The following is a 24,654-nucleotide window of genomic DNA, read 5'->3' on the forward strand; positions in this document are numbered from 1 at the left end:
CGCGCTCTTTATAGCTTTACTTCTTTGGAACCACTTCGGTGACCATAGAACTCGTTCGTGTCGGCATCGTCAAATTTAAGTAACTTTTTATTTACCGCATGGTTTATTATTTTGAGTTTTTTTCTTCCGCATTTTATATTCTTCATTTTTCCTTGTCCATCGAGAAAGAGAGACAAAAAGAGGACGCAATTGCCGGTGCTGAGGAGAATTTTCCAATCGCGAACTCAGGTTTTGATCCATTTCGCTCTCTGCAGAATCCACCATTATCTTCATATTTTCTTCTATTGACCTCAATCTTTCAGCTCATCTCTCTCCTTTGGTTAATTGAATTTCCCAGTTTCTTCAATTTTACTTATTTAATACATATCTCTCTCAATTGCAGTATCCTATGAACTTCGTGATCATGGTTTTGAATTTTACTTGCTTCGATTGGCCTACGTTATAAAAAAATTGAAACTTTTTAACTCAATTCTCTAACTTACATAAGCTTTTGGTTTGCTTAGCTTATGCAAAATCATGTTGATGCAGGGGACGTCATGCTAAATGAGAATCTGTGGGTTAATTCGGAGTGAGAAGGCTATAATAGTTTCTAATGGGGATAACATATTTGCACATTTCCGTGGCAACAACAGCTTTGAGCTTTGTGGGTTTACAAGTCTGGACGGAGTTGTCTCTTGATAGACTTAGAGCTGATGGGATAATCACCAAGAACATTTCTTTAGGGAATTCTGAGAATACCCTTGAGCTTCTTCTGAGTTCTCACACTACAATTGCATTGCTGGCAAGTTTTGTTCTCAATATCTACATTCTTCTTGTTCTTTCTCTCAAGGTAAGAGTGGTCTTTTACTTCCGAGGTTAAGTTTAAGCAATATTCGTCGGCTAGCTTTATTCTTACGTAGAATAGATATACATCTTTTGAATGGTTCTTTCCTTTAGATGGAATTCAATGTAAAGCTCGTAGTTTGGCTATTAGAAAATACATGAATTATAAGTTTGCACCTGCGGGTTAAGAGTTGTGGTGTAAGAACCAAGTATTTCTGACCTGAAGGATTTAAAAACTCTTGGTTTTCGATAGTTATAAGGCTTCCGTGAAACCAAATACCATGCTATTTGTTGCCTTAAGGGTCTGCACATACTTGTAGGGTAATAATAGACTAGCTGTTTTGGGAAATGTCTTTCAATCATTGTGTGAGGATCTGATAACTCTTAATATTCCCTGCAGACTCTGTTTTTTGGAGATCTATATGCCATTGAAACTAGAAAACTGGTGGAAAGGCTTGCCAATTACATCATTTACAAGGTAGTTTTTTGTACTTTGATGAAAGACAGTAGGGTGCAACGGAAACCAACCCACAATTTCTGTCACTTATATAGTTTTATGATATCTGGGATATTCTATTATCTCCTTTACTGAATATATTGCAAAAAAGGATGAAGACGAAATCCTACTTAAAATGACAAGCATTAATGGTACATGAGCATATATTTCTACCACATTATTCGATTGGATATCTGATCTGTTTGCATAAAATTAAGTTATTTGCAGATGTGTGCCATTTTCATGTTAATAACCTTCTTGGTTACTCCTGTTTTTAGGGCACTTTTCTGCCATTCGTGGTTCCACGAACAGTATTTCAGGGGGTCCTATGGACAATCTGGTTGACTGTTCTGTGTACTCTAAAGGTATGGTATACAGGTTGCATAATTGGCTTTCTTGATTTATGATCAGGAAGTGCTGATTTTTTTTTCTAGACACCCTAATGTGTAGTAAAATGTTGTGTAGATGTTTCAAGCTTTGGCTAGAGATCGGCTTGATCGATTGAATGCATCTCCTTCTTCGACTCCTTGGACATACTTTCGTGTGTATTCAGCACTGTTCATGGTTCTCTCTACTGATTTGTGCTGGTATTTCCTTAACTCTTTGGTATCATGTGAAATTTTGAGTTGCGGCTTTTTCAACCCCTTTTTTTTTTTTAATATGAGTGCACTATTTTCCTTCTTCTATTTCAAAATATGAGTGTAAAGTTTTCCTCCTAGTTTCTGTCTCTGGAACCAGATATATATTCTTAAAATAAAATAAAGTATAGTTGTATATCAGAGGAGACAAAACAAATTAACCCTAAGTCTCTGAATGGTGCACATGACTTTCATGATGCATATAGTTCTAGTGAAAGCAGTGTAATTTTCTGCTAAGATAAAACAGAGGCTTTAGTATGTTCTGAGGGTGCATATGCTGTAGTGAGCGGAGAAAATATTGTGTTCTAGAGTTCCCGTATTTATTATACTGCAGTTCAATGAGGAGAAAATAGGGAGTTTTTAATTCATACACCAGACCCTCTGGATTATCATATTCTGTTCTAGTGATTGAAGAATGAACTTGTTCGTCTCTGGATGTTAATTTTGTCGAATCTTGCAGGATAAAGCTTTCCCTTATGATATACAATACAGTTGGTTCGTCTGTCTATTTACTGTTACTTTTTGAGCCATGCGGTATAGCTTTTGAGACCTTGCAGGTACTTGAGTAAGATAGTTGTATTCATTGTTTATGTTACCCTTCTTTGTAACCGTACCTAGAAATATAGAGGGTTGATCAATCGCATAATGGATCATTTTTTTCAGGCGTTGTTGATTCACGGGTTTCAACTGCTTGATATGTGGATCAACCACTTAGCAGTCAAGAATTCAGATTGCCAGAGATCAAAGTTTTATGATTCCATGACAGCAGGTTTTGTCTTTTTCTCGGCATATGATTGTAATTATGTTTTCTGTTAGACTGCAGGCGTGCATTATTTGAAATTTTTTGTCCTGTTTGGTGTTCACATTACTAACTTGACCTCTTACCCATTGAATAGGCTCGTTATTGGAATGGAAAGGCCTCCTCAACCGAAATCTTGGTTTCTTCCTAGACATGGCTACCTTGGTAATGGCCCTCGGTCATTATTTGCACATCTGGTGGCTCCATGGAATGGCCTTCCATCTGGTGGATGCAGTTTTGTTTCTCAACATACGTGTAAGTCTGTTAATTGACTTTCTTTGTAAAAGTGCCACTCTACTGGTTTCTTAATAGGCACATACCTAATTGTTAAGTTCTTTGTGTGTTCCCGTTTGATTTTGACAGGCCTTGCTAAGTTCAATTTTGAAACGAATAAAAGGATACATCAAACTGAGAGTAGCTTTAGGTGCTCTTCATGCAGCTCTTCTTGATGCAACTTCAGAAGAGCTACGGGATTATGATGACGAATGTGCTATATGTCGGGTAAGTTTCTGCTTGATAGTTATTGGTCTCCTTACTTTTTTTAGTAGCTCACTAATCTTGGAACCATTATGAATGATAGGAACCAATGGCTAAGGCTAAAAGACTTCACTGCAACCACCTTTTTCATCTTGGCTGCCTACGATCATGGTATGCTAGCTCTGTTATGTTGGCAGCCTTGTGCTATTGCGGTTCTGTGAGAACTGTAAATCATAATGATATTTTGACTCTGGCAGGTTGGATCAAGGTTTAAATGAGGTTTACTCTTGTCCTACTTGCCGTAAGCCTCTTTTTGTTGGTAGAACTGAAAGTGAGGCGAATCCTAGCAGAGGAGAAGTCTCAAGCGATGAACACTTAGCCCGTCAATTTGAGAGACAAAACAATTCTGTGCATGCACTAACCACTGGAATGTTTCCAACTGAGACGCCAAATTTCACCGAAAGTGATCCTTGGAGGTTGGGTTCATTGTTCCATATGTTTTCTTCTTAAGTGCATTAAAGTAACAGTGTGTTCATAACAAGATCATCAACTTCCTGTGGTTTCCTATCCCTGAGCTAAAATACTATGCATTCTCTAATTTTGTCTAATTATACTTGGTTCTTTTGGGTAGCAAGTAATTGTTGGTTTTGTGAGGACCAAGCTTGTGCCCCCATTGATTTTCTTTTTAAAGACTGGCTTTCTTAAACGGGATTAGCAGTTCTCACCTTTTTCTCATGCCATATAGGAATTCAGAGGTGGATCCAAGCTGGCTGCAAACATGGTCAGATCAGGGTGTTGATGTTGTGGGTTCCTCTGCAGGCTCCAGATCCGTTGGGCTGGGGCAGGTTCAATTGATGATGAGGCATCTTGCATCTGTAGGGGAAGGTTCTGCTCAGACTACACTTGACGATGCTTCTTGGGGTCTCTGGCCAATGAATCCTTCGCAAGCATCGACTTCATCTACATATGTTCCTCCTGGTGCTGGAGGAAGAACAGGTGGTCTGCATCTAAGAACTGTCTCCCGTGCAGCAAATAACATGGCGAGTATACTAGCAATGGCCGAGACAGTAAGGGAAGTCCTCCCACATGTGCCTGATGAAATAATTTTTCAGGTAAATATTAGATGCATTTATTGGTATGTGTCTGCTTTGACAAGCAAGCTACTTGCTGGGTTGAATTGCTAGGATATTTAGTTAGTTTCCTGCATCAAATGAAAGGAAAACATTTGTATATATGAATTTGTGAAGCAAAATTTTCATTAAGAAATTAATGGGCTCAATTTTTCTGAGTTTAATGGCCATTTGTTGTCATTTGTTTGCACACGCTGGGTATTGAAGTGATGATTGATTCAATCTTCTTTCAGGACCTGCAAAGAACAAATTCTGTTTCTGTTACAGTGAACAATCTTCTCCAGATGTGAAAATTGGTTTGCCTAAAAGTAATTAGCAGTTCCATTCGATAAGATAGACGCATCAGGAAACATCCTTGTCTTTTAAGTTTGACTCACCACCACACATTTAGAAGCGTTGTCTGCTGTAAATAGGAGGCATTCTTGCAACAGACTTTGCAAGAGTAAGAGGCTCTAGAGTAGATTTTGTTCATTGCTCTTGTGGGATAAATAAAGCTCATTTAGTTGCATTGTTCAGTCTGATGTTGGAGGCTTTATTCTCTGGAGCTGGTAACCAGTCTATGGGAATGCACGTCTGAGGACTGATGCTACCTCCATTTGTATAAGAACGTGTAATTTTACAATAAAACAAAAAGCAGAATGTATTGTTATTGATCCAATAGATCTTCTCAATTGCTGAACCGTTTCCTTAAAGCTGGGTCCTGCTGTCTACTCTATACCGGTTTCTTTAGCTTGAATTTGCAGGTTTCATGGCTTCTTGGAACAGAGGAAAGACATTCTGAGGGAACATTCTTGGTCCAGATGTTGGGTTCTTGGTTCTTGAAGCTCTTTTACTTTGAACTAACATGTGTTATTTGTTTTAGAAACACGCAGGAATTGAGCAATTCAATAGGACTTTTTGAAGACAAGATGTCTCGGAGATTGTGTCAAAGCTCAAAAAGTAGTGTTAACAGTCATCGTCAACCTCCAAACCATCCTCGAGGCAGACAAAACCATTAAGGTAATTAAAACAATTGCCTTCAAAAAGTGCTTTAAGTTTTTCATATAATAATGCAATCCGAAACTAGCTTGCATTATCTTAATAGAATATTTACCGTGGTAGTCGGTAAGTTTTGGGGATTGGTCTCAAATGAGATGTGTAAGAGACAAGAAGTAGTAAATCACTCGTTTTTCACCGAGGTTTATATGTCCTTTTCCTTTTGTTGTTTCTTTCTCTCTTTTTGACTCATGTTTGGCTTTTCCCATGAGCTTTTCCAGCACATTCATCTGGATTGATTAAATAAAAAACTTGTTTATTCTGTGATTTAATTCTTACATTCAAATACTTATGCGTGAACTTGCTCTTATTATATAGTCTCCTACTACCTATTAAGTCTTTTAACGGTTCATAATCCTCTTAGTCGTTGAGCCTTGTATGACTGCTTCTGTTGTGACCAATGAGCTCAATCCATGTTGCTTCAATGATCCTTCTCTTGTTTCTCTTCTTGCATCATTCTGATTCTCGTCACCTCGACAATGTCCACATTACAGCGTCTCGGTTTTCACTCGTCAAGGTTCTTGATCCACATTTCAATTCATCAACTTTTCATTTACTTTCATGTTCTTCGTATTTGCGGTATCTGTTTATCACCTTCTCAAAACTAAGGCTTCTTTTTGTTTTTCTGTGGCTTAGGATCAAAATGTTGTCTCTAGTTCGACATCTAAAGAACCCGTTAAAGTTTCTCGGTTTGTGCCGGGTCCATTGAAGCACCACCATCGTCGTCCACCGCTCTTATTTGCAGATTATCCGAAGCCGTCCACTCGGCCTCCACGCCATAACTGAAACCTCTCTCTTTAGTTTTTTTTTTTTGTCTTCATATTTAGTGTTTTTGTATGTGAGAGAGAGTACATACGTCCTTAACAGTTTTCTTAATATGTTTCCAAATGTGGAATTCTTTTGAAGTATAGGTTCATGTTTTCATTTCTAGCTGACAAAATCCATCTATTTTGAGTAAGTTTTGGGTAAGAGACGCATTCATAGCTGCTCAAACTATCACGAATTTGCTTGCCGGTTTAGGCCCATTACAGGTTAAAAGCCCAATTGTGGCTCATTTACATTCTCTATCAATTTTGTAAATGTAAGCAAATGTGTGATTTTGCCCAAAAAAAAAAAAAAGCAAATGTGTGCATGCATGTAATGAATTCGCTACTAGACTACTACTATAATTGAGTGTAACTTTCAATAGATAGTAATGAATTCGTATAACATATTGTTCTTAATTCATGTGACGTAAGACGACTGTATTCTTTGATAAACTATTAGGATATTAGTAGTTTATAGTCTAAAAATATCATGAAACTAAACGAAATTCAAGTTAAAAAAAATGGAGTTGTTGAGGCATGAACGATGGTCAAAGGGAGGAGCAGAAACAGCGGCGTCAAACAAGAGGATTCTGACTGGTAAATTTCAATTTCCAAAAGATCTTCCAATTTTTATACTCTACTACTATTAAACAATAATTACTACTATATGATTTAACATAATATATCTTCATAAACAAGTTTCAAAATAAGTAAAATGAGTCGAGAATCCAACTGGTGAAATGGTCCTACCTACAATCTTCCCTCAATTGGTACCGAACGAACCTTACATCTCCTCGAAAAGCCAAATCTCCATATATATATTTTTTTTCTTACAAAACAGTCTTTCATTTTCCACTTCTAAAATTGGTTCCAATTTTTTGTCGTCTTCTTGTCAGAATCTTTGACCGTCTTCTTTGTAGTATTGCTTAAATTACACTGCCTCTCGTCAAAACTAAGTTTGACCCGACTTTTCTTTCTTTAAACAACTTCTTTGAGACGTCGGCTCTTTATTTTTATTTTCTTGTGTTCTTCTTCTGTTTAAACACCATAATCAAATTTGGTCAAGTGGTACGGTAGCAAGTAGTAACTGTTTTTACTGGTTAAACTGATTATTGAACTCAATGAATGACATCTTTATTGATTTTGTGACCACATCATTCAGATATTTGATTTGGACTGATAGTCTAAAACATGTTTATATCGAGTTTCGAAAAATATTGTTAGTGAGTTATGAAATAAAAACCTTACATAATCTCTGCTTGGAAAACAAAAGCTTATAGTGTTAGATGAAACAGTAAAATAATAATTCGAAACAACAAATAACATTGTGACCGCTCATAATTGTTGAGAAGAAGAAAGTAACTAAAGTAAAATCATACGAAGAAAGAAAGTAAAACCATAAAATAGGCTTTGATCAACAAGCCAACAACTTTATGCCACGTAACCAAATCCTATGGTTAGAATTTCATATTGATCGATGATCCCACATGGAGCCCATGTCGTCCCACGAGAGGTCCCTCTGGTTTTTCTTTTGGAACTGAGTCTAAAGAAAATGACATTTTATTATATATAAAAAAAAACGTCACCGACCTCCTCCTCTACACCAGCTGTGTCCGAGAGCGACGGCACCATAAAGGAGCCATCTCACGGTGGCGGGACCAAACCTCTAATTCGACTTATCCACGTCAGACCTGACTCGACTAAAACCACGCTTTGAAACCATCTGCCACGTGTCTTTCGCCGTTGTTTTTTATAGATCCACATTTGGGCCCCCATTATGATCGGCGGTTTTTTTGGAACCTTTAATTAATTAGAAACACATTAGCCACACTAATTAATTTAATGTTAACCAACCACCACATTTAAATATATGAAATCACGGCGTTACATCACGCGCTAAACGGGATATCGTATATCTCACGCGCTATTCTCATTGGCTGCGTATAGTACACGTACACGTCACCTGTTTTCTCAAAAATTTCTGGCGAGTCAACAACCGTCGGGAGAGAAAAAAAAAGTTCATTTTTTTTATTTGTCTATTTTCTTCTGTTTTTTTTTTATTAGTTAGCTTCACAAAATCTTATATTTATATTTTCTAATTTCTGATATCAGAATTTTTTGGAGTTTATTTATTTTGGGGATAGTTTCTCTGCGATTTTCTTGGGCACTTAAAAAGACATTTTTATTCACAGTTCGTCTTTAGGCAAATCTCTCCGTTTCTTATTTTTCTTCTCCTTTCCCATTTATTTTCTGTGTCCCTTGTTTGGTTCCAGAGAAACCGCGAGAAACAAAAAAATCAGAGAAGAAGAAGAGAAAACAAAAAAAAAAATCTGTCTTCTTCCCGTCGTTTAACGCTTTCAGTTTCGAAAGTTGTATCTGCATTTTTCTCAGGTAATCATTTCTTAGCTTAAAGTTTAGTGTTTTATACCATTTTAGCATAAAGTCACCATTTTTACAATCTCTGTTCTTTGTTATGAGCTGGGATTTTTTAGTTTTGGTTCAAAGTTGAAGTCTTTTTGGGATGTTTGTTGTATGGTTGAATGTCTGAACCAAACCAGTTTAAGAAAAACCGGATTTTGTTTTCTGGGTTTAGGAATTTGGTAGTTTGTTTATTATGGGTTGGATTTTATGTGAAGTGACAATGATTTGTCAAGCTTTAAGCACAACACATTTGAAATGGTGGTGGTGGGTCAAGACAATGTTTCATTGTCTATTCTCTGCAAGTGTGTTACTAAACTTTTGGTAAAAATTTATGTTTTCTTCGATACCATACAAAATCTTCTGATGTGCCTGTCTTTGTGCTTATACATTTGTGGCAATTTGGTATTCAATATTTATATATCTGAAATGTAGTTTTACCACAGTAGTTTCTCTCCAAAATGTGTTTGTTTTTTATGCTTGAAATGTAGGGTTTGGATTTTTGCTCTATTCTTTAGCTTTAGATGTTTGGTTGGTAAAAATTGTGAAATAATCCCAAAGTAATACAGAGATTTTCTATATCAGTCAGAAATTTCTATTTGGAGAAATAATCCCAAACTTTTGTTCCTTTGATAGAGAGGTTCAATATTGGCTATAATGCGATCTCTCTGGCATTACCCTTGAAAATTTTCTATTACAAAGTAAAGTCATTTCATGAATAATGTGTTTTCTTGATTACCTTTTGGTACAACTGTCAGCAAACTAAAGACAAAGAAATGTTACAAACCTTTTGTTTGTTTCTCATTGGCTCATAGCTTGAGGTCTATGTGTGATTTTGGTATCCAATGTTTTCTTGTTATAGCTTAAGAGAATGTTTTCAAACTTTTTTCAACAGATACAATCTTAGTAATCACACTTGAGTATTTTTCTTAACTGGTTTTGTTTCTTGGCATCTTCATTTCAGGGTCTATATTTCTCTGAGGAATTGGATTCTTATAGAAGTTAAACCGCAGAGCTTCTTCTATCCAATAGTCCTCTGAGAATCGTCGATATAGTTTGCTGATATAGTTGTTATGGACATGAAATCTGGTCACTCGTCTCCTGTAATGACTGATTCTCCACCAATAAGCAACTCAAGATTAACCATTCGTCAGAATAGACTTCCTTACTCATCAGCAGCAGCCACGGCTATCTCACAGAACAACAATCTCTTACTAACCGTTCCAAGAAAGAAAACTGGGATCCTTGATGATGTTAAGTCTAATGGTTGGCTTGATGCGATGAAATCTTCTTCTCCTCCTCCTACAATACTTAACAAAGATAACTTAAGCAATGATGCTACGGATATGACTTATCGCGAATGGATGGTCAGTCCCTTACTGTCCTTTTTTTCATCTGAAAATATGTGCCGTTGTTTTGATGTTGATAGTCTTCTTTTTGTTTTGTTTTATAATCCTGTTTTAGCAGCTCAAGTATCCATCAGCTCTTACCTCTTTTGAGAAAATCATGAGTTTTGCAAAAGGCAAAAGAATAGCATTGTTTCTTGATTATGACGGGACACTTTCGCCTATTGTTGAGGAACCTGATTGTGCATACATGTCAAGTGCTGTAAGTTTTTAACTTTCCTCTATTAAATTCAATTGCTAAAACAGATCAAATTTGTGATTCATCCTCATAATGAATTATATGGTTCACGCCTTTTTACATGTTTAGATGCGTAGTGCAGTGCAAAATGTTGCCAAGTATTTCCCTACCGCGATCATTAGTGGAAGAAGCCGGGATAAGGTAATCTTTCTACATGTTTTATTTTCTTCATCAAGAACATTTTCTTGTGTGATCTAATGTAATAATAGTACATTTTGCTTCATCTAGGTGTATGAGTTTGTTAATTTGAGTGAACTTTATTACGCCGGAAGCCATGGAATGGACATCATGAGTCCCGCAGGAGAATCTTTAAACCATGAACATAGCCGTACTGTATCAGTTTACGAACAGGTTCATTTTCTTGCTTTTTGTTTGTTTTCTACAATATCTGTTTGCTACATCAGATTCTTAAAATGTGATGTTTGCAAATTTCAGGGGAAAGATGTAAATCTATTCCAGCCTGCTAGCGAGTTTCTCCCGATGATCGATAAGGTATTTTGAAACACATCTTCTGCTATATATAACAACATCATGTATGATTGTTGAACTCTTGATATGATCTTCTCAGGTGCTTTGTTCTCTTATAGAGAGTACAAAAGATATCAAAGGGGTAAAAGTAGAAGACAACAAGTTCTGCATCTCTGTGCATTACCGCAATGTAGAAGAAAAGGTTTGGTTTCTCAATTCAGTAACATTTTTGGTTCCTTTATAAACCAATACACTTTCTTGAAAAAGCTCTTCTTTGTTACAGAACTGGACATTGGTTGCACAGTGTGTAGATGATGTCATCAGAACATATCCAAAACTACGGCTAACACATGGCCGGAAGGTAAAAACGTCTGAAATCTTTCTTACGTATTTCAACAAAAAGAAGTTCAAAGTTTTGATTTTGTTCTCTTGGTTTGTATGTTTTGCTTAAAAGGTTTTAGAGATCCGTCCTGTGATTGACTGGGACAAAGGGAAAGCTGTGACATTTCTACTTGAATCACTCGGTAGTTAACAAAATCCTTCTCATCTATCTGCTTCTGTTCTGAATCTTGGTTTGGTTTGGCCATTGACTTTAATACATTTCTCAGGCCTAAACAACTGTGAGGATGTTCTTCCAATCTATGTTGGGGATGATCGAACAGACGAAGATGCATTTAAGGTTTGTTCTTATAAACACATTGAGCTAAAACATTTCATTAAGAAATAGTTTTGACTTAAAGTGCAAGTAATGTCAGGTACTACGAGATGGACCAAACCACGGTTATGGTATATTAGTCTCTGCTGTGCCTAAAGACAGCAATGCCTTTTACTCGCTTCGTGACCCGTCTGAGGTAAATTAAGAAATCATTCAACTGAAAATACTTGAGCTACGATTTTAGATCATACGAGTTTGATATTTTTGTTATGTATATATCAGGTGATGGAGTTTCTGAAGTCATTGGTGACATGGAAGAGATCAATGGGTTAAAGTAGAAGAAGAAGATGTAGAAGAAAAGTGGTTAACGTTAATATATATTACAAATATGCAAGTTAGAGGTTTATTGTTACTTTTCGGCTTTATACAAAAACTACCGTTGAGATTTAACTTAACGGTATCGGAGGAGAGATCACATGATGGCTTAAAACATGCCGGAGATACTTTTTCCGACCAATCTCTTTATCTTCTACAACTGTAAATTCCTCCATCTCCGGATTAATTCAAGACATTTTTGTTTAAAATTTTATGTGAAGTAATAACTTTTTAATAGAACAAAATGCAACATAACGTTCACATTCTTCTCAATCAAAATTGAGCAAAGCTAAATTTGCAGAGAGGAAAAAATAAGATGGAATATTTTGATTGTTTATTGCTTATTGTATTTGTTTGCTTTATGTTGAGTTGGTTTAGTCCTAATTTCATAAAAAAAAAACCATAGAACCTATTGATAACATATTACAGTTTGGGACAAGCTTAAGCTGCACGATACTGAATCCAAAGAAATGTCTATTATAAATAGTTGTTGCTAGGGCACTAGGGTTTTGTACATCGTTTTGGCGAGCCTGGTATATTTGATGAGCCTGGTCTATTGGGTGGCCCTCTTCCATGTGCATGCGGTGAACAACTTCCACCTACCTCAGCCTTGATCTCTGTGATCACCTTTTGATCCCAAACCCCTTCTCCTATTAATGAAACAAACAGCACTTTCAATAGTTAGAGTAAAAAACATTTTTCTATATTTTAGTTAAATCAATCCAAATCAAACAAACATTGTATTAAAAACCAGTTAACATATCTAGTGGGAGAAAAATTATAAGGATTTCAGTTTTTTTCTCTTTTCTTCATATGCTAAGAAATTGTAATATTAAACTGCAAAAAGGAAATTAAATGGTTTAAACTTTATTTTCTTTGAGTTTTCTATTATTTGAGAGATATTTTGCTAAAGATGGAATCTGAAACCAAAATCGAGATCAAAGTAAATATGGAGTAACAATGGACCCCCATTCATTTTTAAATCCAAAAACTGAACCAAACTTAAACTGGGCATATATAAAAACTTACTGGCTTCGTATGGTACTCGAGCCTCTGCTGTGTTTGATAGTCCAGTGAGCAACAGAAAACTCAAAGTCAGTAAGCAAACCACAACGTTATACATTTTTTTATAGTATGGTCGTTTTTTTTTTTCCGGTACGTAGTTTTAAAAGGATGAGTTTTTGAAATGTGAATTCATGAATATATGTAGAGAAATGAACTCACGTAATCACGTTGCGATGATAATTTCAATGATTTTTCTTTTGTAATAAAGATAAGGTTACGCGGATACTCCTTTTTTTCTTTGTGGAAAATGCGTAATTGACTCTTGAAATGTATCAAGTCCTCTTATGGAGAACAACGTATTTGACTACTTCCCAATACCGGTATCATTAGTGGAAGAATCAGAATTAAGGTAATGGTTTACTTGTTATTTTCTTCATATTGTATATAACGTTTTCTTGTGTGGTCAAATGTAATAACAATCCCCTTTTTTCATTCATGTCTATGAGTTTGTTAGATTGAGTGAACTTTATTACGCTTATCTCTATTATGAATCTTGGTTAGGTTTGTTGACTCTGAAACATTGTTTAATTCAGGCCTACATAATGAACTTGTATTTTTTCTTTTAGTTACATTTTTCTTGTTGCCGTTTCCTACCAAAAGAACTTTCCACAAAATGTTTTCAAAATGGATGGGTTTTGATAAAGGGTTTTGTGCAAAACAAATTCTTCAACTCACCAATTTTTGCAAAGAAACCATATATAATTAATTTGCGCTTGTAGCTCGAGCAACTCTTCCAATTTCGATTGTGAATGAAGCATCAAGCAAACTCTACATGAGTGGTAACATAGTCCAAACCTGACGCGGATAAATAACATTGAAAAATCAAAGTTCACCCACCTCCACTTGATTACAATATGTAGGACATAAAGTGTCTTTCGTTAGACTTTGTCAAGCTAAGTTTGCTCTGCCACTCATAAGCTATTGGAAAGGCATCCACCATAAAAATTTAAGGAGTTTTTTTGGACTCCTTGATGCTTTCCAATTTGCTTAGAAAAGATTTGGAAATTAAGGTTTTTCTACATACTCACAAAGTCACAATTGTTTTAAAAAAATTAATTTATCATTGTTGACTTTGAAAAAGTGAATGTGACGAGAATAAATAGAACAAGATGAGCTAGGAAAACAATTAAGAGATTTAAAAAGATGTTAAAAGTGTTATATTGGTAAAAATCAAATCCTCTATCGTCTCCACCAATCAACCCCACAAATCTTCATCCATCTTGAAATGAACATTAACAATGTTGATTTTTATCAACGGTTTGCAACTGCATGCAGTTGTGGAATTGCCAAATAGTGCCATGGAAAATATGTGCATAAATTAATTTCAAGCCATACTTGGTTTGAATAAGCATGATTATATTACATATGCGTTTACAAATTTTTGAATAAAATCTGCAAAATTCGAACCCCCATATCAAATCTTGAATATCCCAAAGTATAATTCAGTAGAAAACGGAGATTTACTTTGTAAATCATAAAGATATTCTGACAGTACATAATTATTATATATTTAAGTCGGATTAACGATGTTTAGCTTCATTTTTCAAGAATTCTAACATGAAAAATTGGATATATATAGGTCTCAGATTCTTACATGTGAATTGTGAAATATTGTGAGTTGGAGAAGCGTGCTTTTGTTCAACCGTGCGCTTTACGTAAAGGTATGTCATTGGTGCATGGGAGCCTTTAATTTTTTACTGTAAAAATATCTCAAGTGACCCGTGAATCTAAAGATTATAAAGATTACATATATAGAGAAGGCTCGTTTGTCTTTAATATACATAAACTAGCAATATTTGAATATTCATGGCATGACCCCATTATTGCTATATAAAAAGAGCCAAGTGTCCAATTCCTGATTTCAGATGAAGTAAAAGACAACCAAATATGAGTTTATGCTCTGATCTCACTGAGAAATTAGACGAGGAGATTTTAGAGGACTTGACGTCCAATGTGAAGCAAATACAAGACAACGTATTGGAGGAGATACTCACACTTAATGCTAACACAGAGTATCTTCGACGTTTTCTCCATGGGAGCTCTAGTAAAGAGCTTTTCAAGAAGAACGTCCCTGTGGTGACCTACGAGGATGTGAAGCCTTTTATCGATCGTGTCACGAATGGAGAGCCCTCTGATATTATCTCTGGCAACCCCATTACCGGATTCCTTCTAAGGTATATACTTTTCATTTCCTGGCTTTTTTCTTCTTTTCAAAAATTGTATTAGAGCAACTTTATCATTGGTTATTATACAATCAATGTGAGTGATGTTAGAAACTCTAGAGATAATGTGCTCTAATGGTTTTTCACTGTAGTTCTGGAACATCCGGAGGAAAACAGAAGATGTTTCCTCGTAACAACAAGTACTTGGAAAACATAAAATTCATCTTTTATTACCGATCGCTCGTTATAAGCAAGTAATGATGATAACACAACATATTCTTTTAATAAAACATTTTTATATTTGTAGATTATTGATGAAAGTCTCTTTTGGTGTCATGATAGGCATATAGATGGTCTTGAACATGGAAAGGGAATGGTATTTAACTTTTGTACATCAGAGAACACAACTCCTTCTGGTTTGCCATCATCAGCTGCATCGACGAGCTTCTTCAAGAGTGATTATTTCAAGAACCGACCATCGTATTGGCATTGGTCTTACACAAGCCCTGACGAAGTCATATTGTGTTCAGACACCAAGCAGACTTTGTACTGTCATCTTCTATGCGGTCTTGTTCAAAGAGACGATGTTGTGAAGGTTGGTGCCGCCTTTGTTACTATTTTGGTCCGAGCAATAAATCTTCTTGAGAATTCTTGGAAGGAAATTTGCACTAATATCCGTTTTGGTCATCTTAGTGAGTGGATCACTGATATTAGTTGTAGAGACTCCGTTTCAAAGATTCTTGGAGAGCCTAATCCTGAATTGGCTGATCTCATAGAAAATGAATGCAACAATAAATCATGGGAAGGTATAGTTCCAAGACTTTGGCCTAAAGCCAAATTCATAGAATGCATTGCAACCGGTCAAATGGCTCAACACATCCCAACATTGGAGTTTTACTCTAACAAGTTGCCATCGATTTCCTCGAGTTACGTATCTTCTGAAACTATGTTTGGTATTAATATGAGTCCTCTTTGCAAACCAGAAAATGTATCATACACATTTCTGCCCAACTTGTCATATTTTGAGTTCCTACTTGTTGATGCCGGTGACAAAACCGAAATTGTTGATCTCGTGGATGTCAAGTTAGGGTGCTATTACGAGCCCTTGGTCACAAATCATTCCGGTGAGTACTTAGGAAAAATTATTGATATATATACATACACTCGACTAATCGATTAATTATATTGTTTTTGTTTTTGCTAGGCCTACACAGATATAAGATGGGTGATATTTTACTGGTGACTGGATTTTATAATAATGCACCTCAATTTAGATTTGTGCGTAGAGGAAATCTGACTCTAAGTATTCATTTGGAGATAACTACAGATGAAGACCTTTTAAACGCGGTCACAGACGCAAAGATGGTTCTTGAATCATCAAATTTGATGTTGATGGACTTCACAAGCTATGCGGATATTTCTACTACTCCGGGTCATTATGTTCTTTATTGGGAGCTCAAAGCAAAATACCGCAACGACATTGTTGAAATCGATAAGAATGTTTTGGTAGAATGTTGCTATGTGGTGGAAGAATCATTGAACAATTCTTATAGAGTATATAGGAGTAAAGGTGGATTAATTGGAGCTTTGGAGATAAGATTGGTGCAGCAAGGAACTTTTGATGCTCTCATGGAGTTTTTCATCACTCAAGGTGCTTCTTCAACTCAATACAAGACACCTATTTGCATCAAATCTACTGAGGCCTTGGTGATTTTAGAAGAAAATGTCCATGCTTGTTTCTTTACTGATAAGTCCCTTTCTTTGAACTTTTCGTCATAATCTCTATATTATGTAGGCATTGAAATAAAAGCTCGTGGTAAACAACATGAAACGAGATCAAACGCATGCCCTTGAAACTCATTTTTTAAGTGTATCTCTTATTATTATTTTATTTTTATGTAAGTGTATCACTGTTGACACATAACATTTCAAATGCCAATGTAAAAGCAACGACTAAGGAAGAGTCTTGTGCATGCAATATGAAAATGAGAAATCGAAAAGGTTAACATTATATTGTTGGCAAAATAAACGAGACCTTGAATTATGTTCATTATTTACGTATCATACATAAGCTTAAAATTATGTTCATGAGACCTTGAATTATGTTCATTATGTACGTACATAAGCTTATGAACATAATTCAAGGTCTCATTAAGCTCATTAGCTGTCAACATTATGTACGTACATTATGTTAGTTCTTAAAATAATCAAATCAAACTATTCTAGGATATAAAATGAACATAATTTGAAGAAGAAACACTAATTAACTGTCTACAGTCTACACACATTTATAACGCAATTAGATCCCAAACAAAAGCATACCACACACGTATCTACCAAAATTATCAATAAAATCACATCTTTATAGAAATGGAAGTTTCCTTAAATAAGAATTTACACATCGTTAATGGAATGTAATCAGTAGAAATAGAAAGAAACAATAATAAGAAATCAATGAGAATCATTGGCGTAATTGTGTCAGTATCTAATGCACATCCACTTATATATAGACACATATTTTTAACTTTATTACAAATTAATTACAATTTAGACGAACCGGTTAATTCGGTAACCAGTAATACTAACGCGTTTAGGGATTAGTATCAACAGCAAAATCTGTGTCACTAAATTAATAAATAAATAGAGAATATAAATTCCTCATTTTGGTTTCTTCTTCAACCTCTTTGTCAGAGAAGTTTCAAAAAACCCACACACACACTTTACACACTCTTCATCTTCTTCTTCTTCCTCTTCGTCTTCTTCTTCATCATCGTTTTCGATTTGTTGCTCCGATAATGTCGTTCCTATAACCCGAAGATCATCAACGAAGAAAGCGAAAAAAACCTCAAAAAATCACTGAGATTATTACAAATGGCGGCTACTGATTTTTTCTTCGCTTTCGTCTTCTCTTTCGCTCTTATCTTCGGCTTCTCTTTCGCTGGTGATCCTTACGTCTCTTACGATTTCACCCTCTCCTACATCACTGCTTCTCCTCTCGGTGTTCCTCAACAGGTTTCGTTTCGCTTCCATTTTTTTCCCTCTTAAAACCCTATTTTTTCCTTCGAAATTGAGGTTTTGAAACGTTAATCTAGTGATTTTGTCTCCTTGATTTTGCTAATAACGTAGTTGTTGCTCTAGATCTAACATTACGATTAACTCGTCGGAGGTGGTTTCAAAGTTTGAGCTTATCAGATTGGATTTTGTTTCGTGTGTAGGTTATAGCAGTCAATGGGAAATTTCCAGGTCCTGTGATTAACGCTACGACAAACTACAATGTTCATGTTAACGTACTCAATCATTTGGATGAGCCTCTTTTACTTACTTGGTGATGATCCATCTCTTAACATTCTCATAATCACTTGTGGCTGCTTCTTAGGATTTGTTGTTGTGATTCCTGACATTGTGTTTATTTGGATAGGCCTGGTGTTCAGATGAGGCGTAACTCGTGGCAAGACGGTGTTCTTGGAACAAACTGTCCAATTCCACCGAATTGGAACTTCACTTATGATTTTCAGTTGAAAGATCAGATTGGAAGTTATTTCTACTCTCCTTCACTTAACTTTCAGAGAGCCTCTGGTGGTTTTGGTGCACTCATAATCAATAACAGAGACCTTGTTCCTATTCCGTTCACTGAGCCTGATGGTGAAATCATCTTTATTATTGGTGATTGGTATACTCAGAACCATACAGTAAGTGCAGTTTTGGTGTCTAGATGGTGTTTAGTGATGACTTTTGGTTCTGAGTGTTATGTTTTTATATTTGTGAAACTCTGTTTTCTTTCAGGCTTTAAGGAGGATACTTGACTCTGGTAAAGAACTTGGGATGCCCGATGGAGTACTCATCAATGGGAAAGGTCCTTTCAAGTACAATAGCAGTGTACCTGATGGAATTGAACATGAAACCGTTAATGTTGATCCAGGTAACATTTTTAGAGTTGTATTTTAACTTTGCTTTCATTCTGTTTCCATTTGCATTTGGTTGTGGAATTGTGTGCATTGGATCTCCAGTTTCAGTTTTTTTTGTTGCTGTCATTGCTTTGCAAATCAAAGTTGGCTTTGATATTTCTTCCCTCTTACTTCATTCTGAGTTACATTTTACAGGGAAAACATACAGGATCCGTGTTCACAATGTTGGTATCTCGACAAGCTTGAACTTCAGGATTCAGAACCACAAATTGCTCTTGATTGAGACTGAGGGTCGCTACACCTCCCAAATGAACTTCACCGATTTTGATGTTCATGTGGGACAGTCTTATTCTTTCCTGGTAACCATGGACCAAAACGCCACAAGTGACTACTACATTGTGGCGAGTGCTAGATTTGTTAATGAAACAGTGTGGCAAAGAGTCACAGGTGTTGGCATTCTCCATTATTCCAATTCCAAAGGACCTGCTTCTGGTCCTTTGCCAGTTTCAGCAACTGATGTTAATCACCCTTGGTCTGCAATGAACCAACCGAGAGCCATAAAGTATGTCTAGAAAACTGTTCAAGCAAATGAATGTTTCACATAAACCTGTAGCCATGTAAATGTGATCCTGATTCTTTTCATATGCAGGCAAAACACATCTGCAAGTGGAGCTCGTCCAAATCCGCAGGGATCATTTCACTACGGACAGATCAACATTACAAGAACATACATCTTGAGGAGTTTGCCTCCAACAAAAATCAATGGGAAACTTCGTGCTACACTTAATGGAATTTCATTTGTCAATCCAAGCACCCCCATGAGGCTTGCGGATGACCATAAAGTGAAAGGAGATTATATGTTAGATTTTCCAGACAGACCACTTGATGAAAAACTTCCACGTTTGTCCAGCTCTATCATCAACGCAACATACAAGGGCTTTATACAAGTTATCTTCCAGAACAATGACACCAAAATCCAGAGCTTCCATATTGATGGATATGCATTTTACGTGGTTGCGTAAGTAAATCATGCCACTCTTGGGTACATTTATTACATTTTCGATCAGTTTAACTGGTCTAACGAGGATTTTCAAATTTTGGTATTCCAGGATGGACTTTGGTATATGGTCAGAAGACAGAAACAGTTCTTATAACAACTGGGATGCAGTAGCACGAAGCACGGTGGAGGTAAACTCTCATTTGCAATCGGTCTCTGTACACCATTTGAAGTGATAATATTGGTCAGCAGGTTTACTTTATTGGGTACTTTTTTGTTTTAACGTTTGCTTCAGGTCTATCCAGGAGCATGGACTGCTGTACTTATTTCTCTCGATAATGTTGGAGTTTGGAATATCCGGGTTGAGAATCTTGACAGATGGTATCTTGGCCAAGAAACATACATGCGAATTATAAACCCTGAGGAAAACGGAAGTACGGAAATGGATCCGCCTGAAAATGTTATGTATTGTGGTGCTCTTCAGGCCATGCAAAAGTAAGGATCAGAAACTTTACTCTCTGCTTCTCTAATTTAACCTTTATGTAAAACAAACTAAGAAACTCTTATTTGCTGTTTTCCTCCAGGGAACAACATCACAGCTCGGCCACAAAATCAATGACAAATGGACAGTTGATACTAATTTTCAGCATGATGATGGTTTTGCTCTCCTCGTTTTCGTCCTTTTGCTGAGTCTGTTCCATCATTTACGAATCTACTCTGGTTTGGTATTCTGATCTCCCATTAGGGCTGTAGATGGAGAATGTATAACTACAAACAGCAGTTGGGTTCGTTCTGTTTCTCTCATATTTCATTGATTGTTAGGTACTCATATCTTCTATCCTCATGATTCTAAACAACGTTAGTTCGTGAGGGTTTGTGTTTAGAGCTTTGTTCTTCGTAGTTCTAGGTCATTTGGAGTTCAAAACTTTGGCAACGACTGTAACTAAAGTTCTCATTTGTGGGTCTTCTACATTAATTTCTACTATTATCCTCGTTTCTGGATATTCAATATGCAATGCTACTTCTGTTTGGGACAATTATTAGGACATGTAACATTCGAAAATTCGTTTCGATCATGTTTTTGCAGTGGTACTGAAATCTCGTTCTTCCATCTATAGCTAAAACTTCAGTTTCATAATAGGCATAATGAGTTATATATTCAAAAGTATAAAATTTATATCATTGCAACTTAAACACGAAAAACCAAAGACGGTCTTTAGAGTCCAGAAGTGAAGGGTATGCCGGTGCGTGGGAGCCATGCTGTACCAGCGATAAACTTTCCAACAGTGAAAGCAGATGCATCGGAAGCTCTACCCAACACATGAAACCCTTTCCAACTGACACGCCACCTCGTGGATGAAGCTGGTCCAGTATTCTTATATTCTGCATAGAAGAGAGTGTCCAGACCAAACACCGAACCTTCAATCCACGGAGACCACCCGACTGGACTCACAACATTATCCAAATACGTCTGAAGAACCACGGTTCGTGAGAACTTCATCCAAGGCCGGCCCATGTACGTCTTAACGGTACCGACCACTGGTTTTAGATCAGGAGCCGGTAGGATTCTTGAGTTATGGATAGAGATCCCTGTGTTCTGAAACGGATCAGCACGACCTTGTGCGGTAATTACATTGGCTTGACCTTTGAGTGGCCGGCGAGGGAGGATGAGACAGTTTTGGAAAACAGCAGCCGCGTTACCGAATATGAAATCGACGGTTCCATAGATGTAACACTCACGGTAAAACTGGCGTTGAGAATGGACCATCAGTGTATCTTGGTATCCTTCGATTGAGCATTTGTAGAAGATTGAGAGGTCAGACGATGAACGAAGTGCCACGGCCTGGCCCTTGGCTGGACCAGCTGTGTTCCTAAACGTTATGCCTTTGGCAATGAAGTGAAGTCCCTCGATACCTGGACCACATGCAATTTAGCCAATTGTTTCATAATGAGAGAAAATGAAATATGGTAACGCTTACACATTTTGCGGGGAAAAAAAACAAAAAAAAACAACGGTTACGTTTAAATCTTTTTTTTAAAAGTAGTGGTAATTGATTACGATCCCAATGTATGATTTAACTTGGACGTCTCCACCATGTATGTTATCTATTGGAAAACTCAAATCGTACGGAATATTCGAATACTTTTCATTAATGACATAGAAACTTGTTAGATCCAATCTACTAACTAGAAATTAATAAAAAAAAAATGAAATGAATAAATTATTTACCGGCAGTAGCGGAATTGTACGTGGTGTAACCTCCTTGGACACTTCGACCGCCGGTGATAATGGTGGATCTCATTCCATCTCCGACCAACATTATGTCATCATTATTTAGACGTACGTTAATGTTTTCTTGATATATACCTCTTTTTACGTATATAACGAACCTCCCTGACGTCACCTTTCTCCGTCCCGCCACGTCAATAGCCGCTTGTACCGTGTTGAAATGTCCTGATCCGTCCTTGGCCACCACGAGGTTGGCTCGAACGGCACGCAGGAGTCTCTTATCTTTACGGGAAAGCCACGTCGGAAAGCCCTTTTGATTAGCAGTGGTGTTGCCTTTGTTTCCAGCGGTCAAGAGGGCTCCGTTGACGGCTAAGCAGTTGCTAATGAGGTGGGAGATTTTGGTGTTTGAAACGATGGGTGTGATGAAGTCTGTGACGTTTAAATCGGATGAGCCACGTCGGCAGGTCTCGGTGTTTGTAAGCGCGGTGCTCAGCCACGTTTGAGCGTCGAAGTCAGTGCAACTTTTCGCGGCACCGGCTTTAGGAGACACGCCATGCAATGTCCGGTTTAACTGCATGATCGTGTCTCCATAGAGGTCAATGCAATCCGCCAAAACTGCTTGTTTCTTGCTATCCGTGCAGTTCTTGCCGGAATTAGTCAACTCGGCACGGGCGGATATGGCCCGATCCATGGCTGCTTCCACCAGCATTACTCGGAACTCGGATAATTGTGTCGGCTGTTGAAATCCGTTGTGGTTCTTGAAGTAGCATTTGCATGGATCAGGGTATGGAGTTTTGTCGCACCAATCGGTGGAATTGCGGTCGGCTACGGTGGTGAGAGGATGGACGCAGAGTAGTACTAGTAATATTAAATGTAGAAATAGAATAGAGAGTTTTTGCATCATCATATTCATGTTGCTTCTTTTGTTAACTTGATGTTGTTTTGGTTTGAGAAGGTGGAGTTGAATGTAACTCAAAGTACAATGCTAGAGACTAGAGAGTGGGAACATGATCTTCAATCTATATCTTAAATCTAAAAATATATGGTGTGGTGGTATTGACATTTAAAGCAACACAAGCAAACAAAATTTATATTGTGAGGTTATGAGTGAGATCTACCTTTGGTAGCTCGAATGCTGCTGTTTTCTTATTGCGTGAACGATTCCTATCACCTTTTTCTACTAAAGATTTTCTTTTAGGGAGATTTTCAGGAGGAATACTAACAAAAAGTTCGACCATTTTTTATTTATTTTAGCTATTCTTTAAACACAAATTTATAAAATAAGAATTCATATTCGTTAGTAGTACTGGTAATAAAAGCAACAAGAACTAGTTTTCAAAGCAATTACTTCACTATATACTAATGTGAGAAATATTCCACATTAAAAGTAGGAAAATATTGAATTAGAAATTCATGAAATTTAATATGATATCAAAATCTAATTCATTGGTCTAATTAGCTACGATTTATCGGTTCAAGATAGACTAATAAGACTCATCAATCGAGATACTATATATGTTATGTTTCACATTAGAAGTTCAAAAGAATCTAAAATAGAATATAAATTTTAACATATTGCCATCTGTTTCTGGTTTAAATTAAAAAAAATATATATATCATCGGAAAACTTGGTTTTTTTTAAAAAACCTATTGTAACACTAAACGAAAATACTAGTTCTTGAACAATTATTTTCCTAGAAGAACGCTGTGTACGAGAGATCTTGATTCTTAATTAAACACTGAAAAATAAAACTAATTAAAACAATCCGACAACAATTAAATATCGTCACTTGAAGGTATTAAATATGATTATTAACATCCTATCTAGAATCCTAGAAATAAACAAACGCTTCTATACATCATTTTTCTTCTCTCCTGCTGTGAATCCTTCACTTCACATGCTATTTATATCGTCAACCAATAACATAATTAACAATTACATTCAAATTTACATTAATTAATGCAAAACCTGTGAACATTTTTCTTTGTTTAATTAACTATCAGTTGAGAATGTGTGATACCATTCACATCTTAACCGGAGTTGAAACTGGTTTGGGGAGTAATGCTTATCTATTGAAAACATAAACTTGAGTGGCATGTTAGCCTTCTCTAATTTAATTGACTGTGAACATTCAACTTGTCGAGAAAGATGGCATGTTAGTCTTCTTCTCTAATTAATACTCGCAAATAATATAAAAGTGACCCATGTGATTCCTTGAGTGTCGACATTTTGGATTCGTGAGAACTAAAAGATGCACTTGTGTGAATTGTGTTTTCAGCAAATAAAAGAGCAGTTGAAAATCCTTTGAGTGTCCATGCACACACTCCAATCACTGTAAAAACAAATATAAGAAACGCACACACAACTTGAGATTTGGCTACGTATCTACGCTCTTACAATATGATCTTGCTTAATTATGATTATTTGATACGAAGACATCTTTTAGGTCGACACTAACCAATTTTCAACATATATTCCACGAAATACATACGTCCCTAACTTAGACCCAAAGACTAGAAACCTTATTTTGT

General features: G+C 36.4%; 7 protein-coding genes across 13 annotated transcripts; 5 read left to right on the forward strand and 2 right to left on the reverse strand.

Annotated features, from left to right (window-relative positions):
* The first annotated feature begins 71 nt into the window (after positions 1–71).
* Positions 72–5,388, forward strand: RIN3 (RPM1 interacting protein 3). Of its 2 annotated transcripts, none has more exons than NM_001203586.2 (13): positions 72–228; positions 529–829; positions 1,223–1,300; positions 1,597–1,683; positions 1,784–1,905; positions 2,417–2,513; positions 2,620–2,725; positions 2,853–3,010; positions 3,119–3,256; positions 3,336–3,403; positions 3,490–3,708; positions 3,924–4,344; positions 4,596–5,388. In NM_001203586.2, the coding sequence occupies exons 2-13, from the start codon at positions 593–595 to the stop codon at positions 4,650–4,652; spliced, it is 1,788 nt and encodes a 595-aa protein (NP_001190515.1). In that variant the 5' UTR covers positions 72–228; positions 529–592; the 3' UTR covers positions 4,653–5,388. The 2 variants fall into 2 exon arrangements, with proteins under 2 accessions (NP_001190515.1, NP_568760.1); NM_124524.2 differs by having other exon boundaries at positions 141–228; positions 3,978–4,344; positions 4,596–5,020.
* Positions 5,389–5,536: 148 nt separating this feature from the next.
* Positions 5,537–6,204, forward strand: RGF5 (root meristem growth factor). The gene is made up of 2 exons (NM_001125942.2): positions 5,537–5,914; positions 6,034–6,204. Exons 1-2 carry the CDS (start codon positions 5,798–5,800, stop codon positions 6,181–6,183), a joined length of 267 nt encoding a protein of 88 aa, NP_001119414.1. The 5' UTR covers positions 5,537–5,797; the 3' UTR covers positions 6,184–6,204.
* Positions 6,205–8,287: 2,083 nt separating this feature from the next.
* ATTPPA (Haloacid dehalogenase-like hydrolase (HAD) superfamily protein) lies at positions 8,288–12,076 on the forward strand. 5 transcript variants are annotated; one of them, NM_180840.2, is made up of 12 exons: positions 8,288–8,594; positions 9,586–9,988; positions 10,086–10,229; positions 10,335–10,406; positions 10,494–10,616; positions 10,701–10,757; positions 10,834–10,935; positions 11,017–11,094; positions 11,188–11,257; positions 11,342–11,412; positions 11,489–11,584; positions 11,671–12,076. In NM_180840.2, the coding sequence occupies exons 2-12, from the start codon at positions 9,695–9,697 to the stop codon at positions 11,719–11,721; spliced, it is 1,158 nt and encodes a 385-aa protein (NP_851171.1). In that variant the 5' UTR covers positions 8,288–8,594; positions 9,586–9,694; the 3' UTR covers positions 11,722–12,076. The 5 variants fall into 5 exon arrangements, with proteins under 5 accessions (NP_851171.1, NP_001332431.1, NP_974922.1 ...); NM_001344937.1 differs by having other exon boundaries at positions 8,289–8,594; positions 10,089–10,229; positions 11,671–12,014; NM_001344938.1 differs by lacking the exon at positions 8,288–8,594 and adding an exon at positions 9,264–9,459 and having other exon boundaries at positions 11,671–12,013.
* Positions 12,007–12,997, reverse strand: AT5G51465 (uncharacterized protein). Its single transcript, NM_001344939.1, has 2 exons — positions 12,793–12,997; positions 12,007–12,413 (listed from the first exon to the last, which is right to left on the reverse strand). The coding sequence occupies exons 1-2, from the start codon at positions 12,884–12,886 to the stop codon at positions 12,265–12,267; spliced, it is 243 nt and encodes an 80-aa protein (NP_001332435.1). The 5' UTR covers positions 12,887–12,997; the 3' UTR covers positions 12,007–12,264.
* A 1,626-nt stretch (positions 12,998–14,623) lies between these two features.
* On the forward strand, positions 14,624–16,962 carry AT5G51470 (Auxin-responsive GH3 family protein). 2 transcript variants are annotated; one of them, NM_124526.2, is made up of 4 exons: positions 14,624–15,002; positions 15,143–15,244; positions 15,333–16,114; positions 16,195–16,962. In NM_124526.2, the coding sequence occupies exons 1-4, from the start codon at positions 14,716–14,718 to the stop codon at positions 16,767–16,769; spliced, it is 1,746 nt and encodes a 581-aa protein (NP_199960.1). In that variant the 5' UTR covers positions 14,624–14,715; the 3' UTR covers positions 16,770–16,962. The 2 variants fall into 2 exon arrangements, with proteins under 2 accessions (NP_199960.1, NP_001330985.1); NM_001344940.1 differs by lacking the exon at positions 14,624–15,002 and having other exon boundaries at positions 15,050–15,244.
* A 670-nt stretch (positions 16,963–17,632) lies between these two features.
* Positions 17,633–20,976, forward strand: SKS2 (SKU5 similar 2). The gene is made up of 9 exons (NM_124527.5): positions 17,633–18,002; positions 18,206–18,315; positions 18,409–18,679; positions 18,774–18,909; positions 19,091–19,457; positions 19,545–19,913; positions 20,005–20,083; positions 20,188–20,387; positions 20,477–20,976. Exons 1-9 carry the CDS (start codon positions 17,862–17,864, stop codon positions 20,580–20,582), a joined length of 1,779 nt encoding a protein of 592 aa, NP_199961.1. The 5' UTR covers positions 17,633–17,861; the 3' UTR covers positions 20,583–20,976.
* On the reverse strand, positions 20,939–23,308 carry AT5G51490 (Plant invertase/pectin methylesterase inhibitor superfamily). Its single transcript, NM_124528.3, has 2 exons — positions 22,123–23,308; positions 20,939–21,806 (listed from the first exon to the last, which is right to left on the reverse strand). The coding sequence occupies exons 1-2, from the start codon at positions 23,033–23,035 to the stop codon at positions 21,109–21,111; spliced, it is 1,611 nt and encodes a 536-aa protein (NP_199962.1). The 5' UTR covers positions 23,036–23,308; the 3' UTR covers positions 20,939–21,108.
* Between the last annotated feature and the right edge of the window lie 1,346 nt (positions 23,309–24,654).

The sequence above is a fragment of the Arabidopsis thaliana genome, chromosome 5 (genome assembly GCF_000001735.4).
Source record: "Arabidopsis thaliana chromosome 5, partial sequence".
Lineage (NCBI taxonomy): Eukaryota > Viridiplantae > Streptophyta > Magnoliopsida > Brassicales > Brassicaceae > Arabidopsis > Arabidopsis thaliana.